Raw genomic sequence first — 10,382 nt, forward strand, 5'->3', positions numbered from 1 at the left:
ATCTTCAGTGACTTATAGTGAAATTTAATGGAGAATATTTCTTTCACTGATAATAACTCCCTAAAGTGAAGCAGAACCGGCCAAATTGGCAGCAAGCCAAAAAAACACCCGAAATTCCATCAAAAATACCCACTTTTTTAAATGGCCATATTATGGCGCCCATTTCATAGGTCAATATTATTACTACACACTTTTCATCTTTAGTGACTTATAGTGAAATTTAATGGAGAATATTTCCTCGATTGGTATGAACCCACTAGAGTTAGGTTTTGTGCGGCAAATTGGCTCCAATTCGAAAAAAGTCCAAAATTTACGAATAATACCTATTTTACATATACCATTGACCTGCTATTTTATAGGAAAATACATGAGCTACAGAATTTTCCCCTTCAGTGATTTATTTTGAAATTCAATGGAGAATCTTTCTTTTATTAACACCAAGTCCCTGGAATGAAGTAAAATGGGTCTATTTGACACCAGTTCGAAAACGACCAAAATTACACCAAAAAATGTTTTTCATATTTAAATGTCCAAATTGGTATCCAGTTTTTTGGCAAATCATATGCCTACAAAGTTCATGTCTTAGATCACTTATAGCGAAATTTGATGAGGAACATTTCCTCCCCTAACATTATTCCCCTAGCATGAAGTACAATGGGTCAAATAGGCTCCAATTCAAAAACGACCAAAACTAAGCCAAGATGCATACTTTCTATTTAAATTCCAAAATTGCTATTGATATTTCTTAGCTGTATGTTTAATTAAGAACTTCTCGTTTTTGGAATATTATTGTGAAATGTGATGGATAGTATTTCCTTCATTGACACTTTTCCTCTAGGGAGAGGTACAATGGGTCAAATTGACACTAAACCGAAAACGACCAAAATTAAACCTAAAGAAATATTTGCTTTTTAAATGCCCAATTTGGTATTGATTTTTCATTGGTAAATCATATACCTACAAAGTTCGTGTCTTAGATCACTTATAGCGAAATTTGATGAGGAACATTACCTCCCCTGACACTATTCCCCTAGAATGAAGTTCAATTGGTAAAACAGGCTTCAAATTGAAAACGACCAAAAATAAGCCAAGATGCATACTTTAAATTTAAAATTCCAGAATTGCTATTGACTTTTCATATCCAAATACTGTATCTAGAAACTTCATGCCTTCGAAAACTTACAATGAAATGTGATGGAGAATATTTCCTTCATTGATACTTTTCCCCTAGGGAGAGGTATAATAGGCCAAATTGACATTAGACCGAAAATGACCAAAATTAAACCTAAAGAAATATTTGCTTTTTATATGCCCGATTTGGTATTGATTTTTCTTAGCTAAGTATTATACCTACAAACTTCTTGTCTCAGGACACACATAGTAAAATTTAATGAGGAACATTTCCTCCATCGACATTACTGCCCTAGAATGAAGTTCAATGGGTCAAATTGGCTCCAAAACGTAACCGACCAAAATTAAACCAAGATGCAAACTTTCCATTTAATTACCCAAATTGCGTTTGATATTTCATAGTCAAACATTATGCCTAGAAACTTTGGCGCTTCGAAAGCTTACAATGAAATTTGATGAAGAATATTTCCCCCATTGACATCGAGTCCCTAGAATGAAGCAAATCTGGTCAAATTGACACCAATTCGAAAATGACCAAAATAAAGCCATTCGAAATATTTGTTATTTAAATGTCCAAATTGATATCGATATTTTATAGCTAAATATTGTAGCTGCAATCTCCATGTCTTGGGCGAGTTATTATAAAATCTAATGCAGAATCTTTCCTCCATTGACACCAACTCCCTACAATGAAGTATAATGGGTCAATTTGGTACTGACTCGAAAAAGACCAAATTTAAAACAAAACCCCTATTTTTGGCATACATACTCATGTTTCAATAGATATTTCTTAGATAATTAGTCTACATACGGACATCTTGTCTTTGGAAACTTGCAATGGAATTTAGCAAGGAATATTTTTTCCATTGACACCCCTATCACTATGTATGGTGGGTCAAAATGTACCCTTTGCGAAAAAGTACCAAAATAACCCAGAAATTCATATTTTCAATGTATAGACCCAAGTTAGTACCCATATTTCATAGCTAAATGTTACAGCTATGGATTTCTCGTCTTCGGCAAATTACAATGAAATTTCATGAAGAATATTTTTTCCATTGGTGCCACGCCCCCAGAATGACGTTAAGTGGGTTATTTCGGCACAAACTCAAAAAAGATCATTTCGCTTATTTTAGGCAAAAAAAAAAAAACATTTTTAAAAAATCTACGACTATTGTAGGTCTCAAAAAAAATTTTAAAAAAATCCTCGCCCATTGTAGGCCATTGAAAAAATATTTTTTAAAAGATTTACCACAATAGGACCCTTGAAAAAGTATATTTACATTTTTTTTGATCCGATTCTTTTGTATTTTCTCTGCCAAGAATTCCCATATTCGTCTCATATTAAAACCTGTCAGTCAAGCATAACATATTTTACCGACATACACATCAGCTTTCTACGACATTTGAACAACTAATGCATTCCCTCACACCTTGGCTGGCACAACATTCACAGCCGAATAGATTAGGGGAGAACATAGCTCTCACTTAAGCCATGTTAATACTGGTAATTAACTCATAACATTAAATAGTTGTTAACCTGATAATGTACACTTATTTTCACTTCTTCTTCTCCATAGACTTTGGACTTACCTGTAATAAAGTTGATTTTTCCTCGCCAACATTGCCTTAAATATCACATTTTCATATAGATGAGACAAAACAGTTTTAACCCGTTGACCAAAATCCAAGGGCTGTTTAAGGCCCACAAATAAACTGGGAACATAGGCGGCCTCAATGGAATTACCCACCATGACGTTTGTGAGGAAAATACTTTGGATCATAAACGATAAAACAATGGGACATTGGAAATGGGCACCCAGACCAAAAATACTCTCGCTGAAGCCATAGCCCAGCACCACCAAATCGAAATCACCTGCCTTGTGTTCTCGAAGGAATTTTTTCATCAATGGATTATTTAGAGTTTTATTGGCCATATCCCCCATCAAACCGAAAAGATGAGCCAATTTCACATAAACCGGTGAAGTTTCATTGACTATTTTGCGGGCAAGCACCTCGCCGAACATGGATTCTTTCAGGTGAATATATTCGACGAGATCGAGATTTTTATAAGGATTTGGTGCAGTGGCAATTACGGTGACATCATGGCCATCTCGAGCCAGAGTCTCTGCCACTGAGAAATGTATGAACAGATGGGACAAAGATGGTGCGGGGAAGAAACACAAAATCCGAGCACTTTCATTTGGAATGACGGCCATGGTGCAGAGCACAAACACCATGGAAAGGATACTTCCTGTTCTGTTCATTTTCGTCGATGAGTGGATGCTATTCTAGAGTGTGTATGCGTACGCGTTGAGAACTAAATTAACACTAATTAAAAATGTGTAGATTAAATTAATGGACTTTTAAATTTATCGAAAAAAGACAGAATGGAGAAAGAAAACAAAATCTGTTATCAGGTGTTATCCAGAGCTATTATCGTAAGATACAGCAAAAAATGTGTTACAATGTAAATAATTTTTTTATTATTTGGGTGTAATCCATAGATAAGCGTTAATTTTTGTGAGTGGTATGGAAAAAAATTGAAAAAAAATCCACGCCTATTGTTGGTCCATGAGAAAATATTTGAAAACAAAATACATGCCTATTGTTGGTCCATGAAAAAATATTTTTAAAGAATCCACGCCTATTGTTGGTCCAAAAGAAATATTTGTAAAGAATCCACGCCAGTTGTTGGTCCTTATAGGACCGGAAAAAATATTTTTATAACATCCTCGCCTATTATAGGACTCTACAAAAATATTTTTAAAAAATTCACGCCTACTGTTGGTCCATATAGGCCCCGAAAAAAAAATATTTTTATAACATCCTCGCCTATTACAGGTCTCTAAAAAAATATTTGTATAACATCCTCGCCTATTATAGGCCTCTAAAAAACTATTTTTATAACATCCTCGCCTATTACAGGTCTCTAAAAAAATATTTTTATAACATCCTCGCCTATTAAAGGTCTCTAAAAAAATATTTTTATAACATCCTCGCCTATTATAGGCCTTTAAAAAAATATTATTTAAAAAATCCACGCCTATTGTTGGTCCATATAGGACCGGAAAAAATATTTTTATAATATCCTCGCCTATTATAGGCCTCTAAAAAAATATTTTTAAAAAATTTACGCCTATTGTAGGTCCATATAGGCCCCGAAAAAAATATTTTTATAACATCCTCGCCTATTATAGGCCTCTAAAAAATATTTTTATAACATCCTCGCCTATTACAGGCCCCTAAAAATATTTTTATAACATCCTCGCCTATTATAGGCCTCTAAAAAAATATGTTTATAACATCCTCGCCTATTATAGACCTTTAAAAAATATTTTTATAACATCCTTGCCTATTATAGGCCTCTAAAAAAATATTTTTATAACATCCCCGCCTATTATAGGCCTTTAAAAAAATATTTTTAAAAAATCCACGCCTATTGTTGCTCCATATAGGCCCCGAAAAAAATATTTTTATAACATCCTCGCCTATTATAGGCCTTTAAAAAAATATTTTTAAAAAATTCACGCCTATTGTTGGTCCATATAGGACCGGAAAAAATATTTTTATAACATCCTCGCCTATTATAGGCATCTAAAAAATATTTTTATAACATCCTCGCCTATTATAGGCATCTAAAAAAATATTTTTAAAAAATCCACGCCTATTGTTGGTCCATATAGGCCCCGAAAAAATATTTTTATAACATCCTCGCCTATTATAGGCTTCTAAAAAAATATTTTTAAAAAATTTACGCCTATTGTTGGTCCATATAGGCCCCGAGTATGAGCCTTGAATTATTTTTCATTTGAACCCTTGTATTTTCTCTTCTAATAATTCCCAAATCCCCCTCGTACTGAAAACCTGTCAGTCAAGCATAACATATTTAGCCGGCATACATATCAGCTTTCTTCGGCATTTAATCAAATACTGCATTCCCTCACACCTTGGCTGGCACAACATTCACAGCCGAATAGATTAGGGGAGAACATAGCTCTCACTTAAGCCAAGTTAATACTGGTAATTAAGTCATATGTCATTAAATAGTTGTTAACTTGATAATTTACACTTATTTTCACTTCTTCTCCATAGAAGATAAACACACCATGAAATTCTAAAATACCACTACTTTGGACTCACCTGTAATAAAGTTGATTCTTTCTCGCCAACATTGTCTTAAATATCACATTTTCATAGAGATGAGACAAAAAAGTTTTAACCCGTTGACCAAAATCCAGCGGCTGTTTAAGACCCACAAATAAACTGGGAACATAGGCGGCCTCAATGGGATTACCCACCATGGCGTTGGTGGTAAAAACACTTTGGACCATAAACGATAAAACAATGGGACATTGGAAGTGAGCACCCAAACCAAAAATACTATCACTCATGGCATAGCCCAGTACCACCAAATCGAAATCGCCAGCCTTGTGTTCTTGTAGGAATTTTTTCATCAATGGATTATTGAGGGTGCCGTTGGCCATATCGCCTACCAAACCGAAATGATGAGCCAATTTCACATAAACCGGTGAAGTTTTGTTCACCATTTTCCTGGCAAACTCCTCATCGAACATGGGTTCCTTGAGGTAAATATATTCCACGAGTTGAAGATTTTTATAGGGATTTGGTGCAGTGGCAATCACAGTGACATCATGGCCATCACGAGCCAAGGTCTCAGCCACTGAGAAATGTATGAACAAATGCGACAACGATGGTGCCGGGAAGAAACACAAAATCCGAGCACTTTCATTTGGAATGACAGCTAAGGTGCAAAGCACAAACACTATGGAAAGAAAACTTCCCGTTCTGTTCATTGTTTCGATCTAGGGTGTGAGCGAACGCGTTGGGTTCTAAATTAACACTAATTAAAATTTGTGTAGATTAAATTAATGGACTTCCAAAAGAATCGATGAACGACTTAATAACAAAAGAAAACAAAACCTGTTATCAGCTGCTTTCCAGAACTATTATCGTAACCTACACCAATATACATCTCGCAAATAAAAACAAGTTTTTTATTTGTCGGGTCTAATCTTTAGATAAGGGGTGATTTTTTCGAGTGGTCAAGAGTACTTTGGGATTTTTTTTGGAAAAAATATATTTATAAAATCCACGCCTATTATAGGCATGAGGATATGCATAGAATCACTTTTTGAGTCGATTTATGCATGTTCGTCCGTCCGTCTGTCCATGTTAAATTGTAAACATAGTACAGGTCGCATTTTTGATTCGAATTGTATGAAATTTTGTACCGCTCATTTACTTGGCACAAGGACGAACCCTATTGAAATTGGGAAAAATTGGTTCAGATTTAGATATAGCTCCCATATATATTTTCGTCCGATTTTAGGTAAATAGTGCACCAAGGTCACTATATATACTTCGATTTGCACGAAATTTGGCATAGCGTACTAAATTAAGTCTAGGAGGATGTGTGTTAAATCTCGTGAAAATCGGTTAAGATTTAGATATAGCTCCCATATATATGTTCGGCCGATTTAATATAAATAGTGCACCAAAGTCCCTATATATCCTTCGATTTGCACGAAATTCGGCATAACGTACTGAAATACGTCTAGAACGATATGTGTTAAATTTCGTGAAAATCGGTTCTGATTTAGATATAGCTCCCATATATATTTTAGGTAAATAGTGCGATTTTAGGTAAATAGTGCACCAAAGTTCCTATATATCCTTCGATTTGCACGAAATTTGGCATAGTGTACTAAATTAAATCTAAAAGGATATGTGTTAAATTTCGTGAAAATCGGTTCAAATTTAAATATAGCTCCCATATATATGTTCGACCGATTTAATGTAAATTGTGCACCAATGACCCTATATATCTTCCGATTTGCACGAAATTCGGCATAGGGTCCTGAAATACATCTAAAACTATATGTGTTAAATTTCGTGAAAATCGGTTCAGATTCAGATATAGCTCCCATATATATTTTTGTCCGATTTTTGGTAAATAGTGCACCAAAGTCCCTATATAAAATCCACGCCTATTATAGGCCTCGAAAAAAATATTTTTATTAAATCCACGCCTATTATAGGCCTCGAAAAAAATATTTTTATTAAATCCACGTCTATTATAGGCCTCGAAAAAAATATTTTTATTAAATCCACGTCTATTATAGGCCTCGAAAAAAATATTTTTATTAAATCCACGCCTATTATAGGCCTCGAAAAAAATATTTTTATTAAATCCACGCCTTTTATAGGCCTCTAAAAAAAAATTTTATTAAATCCACGCCTATTATAGGCCTCGAAAAAAATATTTTTATTAAATCCACGCCTATTATAGGCCTCGAAAAAACATTTTTATTAAATCCAGGCCTATTATAGGCCTCGAAAAAAATATTTTTATTAAATCCACGCCTATTATAGGCCGCAAAAAAATGTTCTTCAAAAAATCCACGCCTATTATAGGCCGCAAAAAAATACTCTAAAAAAAATCCACGCCTATTATAGGCCTCGAAAAAAATATTTTTATTAAATCCACGCCTATTGTAGGCCTCGAAAAAATATTTTTAATAAATCCACGCCTATTATAGGCCTCGAAAAAATTATTTTTATTAAATCCACGCCTATTATAGGCCTCGAAAAATTTTTTTTATTAAATCCACGACTATTATAGGTCTCGGAAAAAAATAATCTTGAAAAAATCTAATTTTCATAGCCCATGTGTTTTTTTTTTAATTTCTTACTCACCTGTACATTTCCTCTTGCATGCGACCCATTACAGCAGCAAACACTCGATATTCAAAAATAATAGAAACAAAATTCTTAACCCTGTTCCAGAAATCCATTGGTTGCTTAAAGCCCATAAACAGTGTGGGAACATAGGCCGACTCAGCCGGATTACCAATCAGTGTGTTAATCGAAAATATTGGCTGGACCATAAAGGAGATAATTATCGGACACTGGAAATGGGCACCCAAGCCCAACATGAAATCATTCATAAAATAACCCAAAACCAAGGCATCAAAATCTCCCGGCTTATGGGTTTGCAAAAATTCCAACATCTTGGGATTGTTCATTGTGGCATTGGCCATAGTCATAACTTGGCTAACAGTACTGACAAATTTCTTATAGACATGAGCCGGTTTGTTCAACATCTCCTTGGCAAAGGCATCATTGAACATCGGACCCTCAATGTGGATGTAATTGACATGAGGTGCCTTAATTTTAGTTGGCGGTACTGTAGCGATCACGGTTACATTGTGACCATTCAGGGCCAATGTCTCTGCCACCTCGGCATGTATCAACAAGTGGGACAGCGAGGGCGAGGGGAAGACACACAAGATACGACTGGCTTGACATGGTGCAAACACCAAACTCACAATAGCTAGCGAAAGCCAAGTGCGCAATTGGTGCGCAGGGGCATTCATTGTTGCGGAACGGAGGAGAGAATCGAGAAACTATCGAATAGCTGCTGTCCGCTGCGGAAAGACTACCGATTGCTAATTGTAGCCGATTCTTATAACTAAATGTAAAACGCATCGGAATAGTTTGTTTTTGTAATGTTATCTGGTTTGAGTCCATAGTTTGCTGTATACTAAGTATTTATTGATAAGCTAGCAAATGAGCGGATGGGAGAAAGAGTAATTTTCTACTCAATCAGAAAAATTTCTTTAATTAGGGGTATTCAGGAAATCGATGAAGAAAAAATTTGATAGAAATTTGAAAAAAATATTTTTTTTTAAAAATCAACGCCTTTTGCAGACCCTTGAAAAGGGTCCATTGTTGAACTATGAACACACCTATGTAAAGGCTTTCCGAAAATATTTCAAAAACCTCCACATCTATGTAGAGGTATTTTTAAAAAAATCCGCGCCTATTGTTGAACTATGAACACACCTATGTAAAGGTTTTCCGAAAATATTTCAAAAACCTCCACGTCAATGTAAAGGTCGCGGAATTTGTTATTAACACTGAAATACTCAATACTAGGGAACTTACCTATACATTTCATTGCCCTTCTGAGCCACATAAGCCGAATAAATCTGATGTTCAAAGAATGAGGCTGCGAAATTTTTCACTCTCGTCCAAAAATCCATAGGTTGCTTATAACCCATAAACAAACTCGGGACATATGAAGACTCCGGCGGATTGGCAACCATTGCACTAACCGAAAATATTGGCTGGACCATAAATGAGACAATTATCGGACACTGGAAATGGGCACCCAAACCCAACATAAAATCATTCATAAAATAACCCAATATCAAGGCATCAAAATCTCCCGGCTTATAGCTACGCAAAAATTCCAACATCTTTGGGTCATTCATGGTCACATTTGCCATATCTTGAACCTTCGATATGGTACCGGCAAATTTCGTATAAATATTAACCTGCTTACTGAGCATTTCATTGGCAAAGTCATCATTGAACATGGGACCCTCAATGTGGATGTATTGGACATGTGGTGCTCGAAGTTTACTTGCCGGTACTGTACCAATCACGGTAACATTGTGGCCATCTTGAGCCAATGTTTCAGCAATGGTGGCATGGATTATCAAATGCGACAAAGAGGGTGAGGGAAATACACATAAGATACGGCTGGCCTGGCACGATGTAAGCGATAAGACCATGAGTGGAATCAATGTCCAGACACAAAGTGACCTGGGGGTAGTCATTATTATTTGTTTTCGATTTTTTTTGCTTATCCGTAACCCGAACTATTTTTTTTTACGTATGTTGACAGTTTGTCCAACGCGCGTAAACTAACGTGCCTCCTATTTTGGGCAATCTCTTATATGTCATTGTAAAATACATGAAAAAATTAATATTTTGGGGAAGCTAGAATAAATAGAGATTAGGTACAAGTGAGTGCAACGTGTACATAATCAAATTTTTATTAGGGGTATTCACTAAACAGAGATTCATGAAAAATATTCTTAAAATCCTATAAAAAAAAGAAAAAAAGAACATTGAAAAAAAAATAATTTTAAAATAAATCCAGGCCTATTATAGGCCTTGAAAAAATAATTTTAAAATAAATCCAGGCCTATCCAGGCCTAAATTTAAAATAAATCCAGGCCTACCCAGGCCTTGAAAAAATAATTTTGGAATAAATCCAGGCCTATCCAGGCCTATTATAGGCCTTGAAAAAATAATTTTGAAATAAATCCAGGCCTATTATAGGCCTTGAAAAAATAATTTTAAAATAAATCCAGGCCTATTATAGGCCTTGAAAAATAATTTTGAAATAAATCCACGCCTATCCAGGCCTATTATAG

General features: G+C 35.1%; 1 protein-coding gene across 1 annotated transcript; it reads right to left on the bottom strand.

The window, feature by feature from the left end:
* Positions 1-9,098: 9,098 nt before the first annotated feature.
* On the bottom strand, positions 9,099-9,779 carry LOC133329842 (UDP-glycosyltransferase UGT4-like). The gene has a single exon (XM_061538308.1). It carries the CDS (start codon positions 9,777-9,779, stop codon positions 9,099-9,101), a length of 681 nt encoding a protein of 226 aa, XP_061394292.1.
* Between the last annotated feature and the right edge of the window lie 603 nt (positions 9,780-10,382).

Source organism: Musca vetustissima, unplaced genomic scaffold, assembly GCF_032173495.1.
Source record: "Musca vetustissima isolate MV318-11 ecotype Yass unplaced genomic scaffold, APGP_CSIRO_Mvet_v1 utg12221, whole genome shotgun sequence".
Taxonomy (NCBI): Eukaryota; Metazoa; Arthropoda; class Insecta; order Diptera; family Muscidae; genus Musca; species Musca vetustissima.

Coding starts and splice junctions, on each gene's coding strand:
- LOC133329842 (XM_061538308.1), bottom strand. CDS start 9,779: ATGACTACCCCCAGGTCACTTTGTGTCTGGACATTGATTCCACTCATG.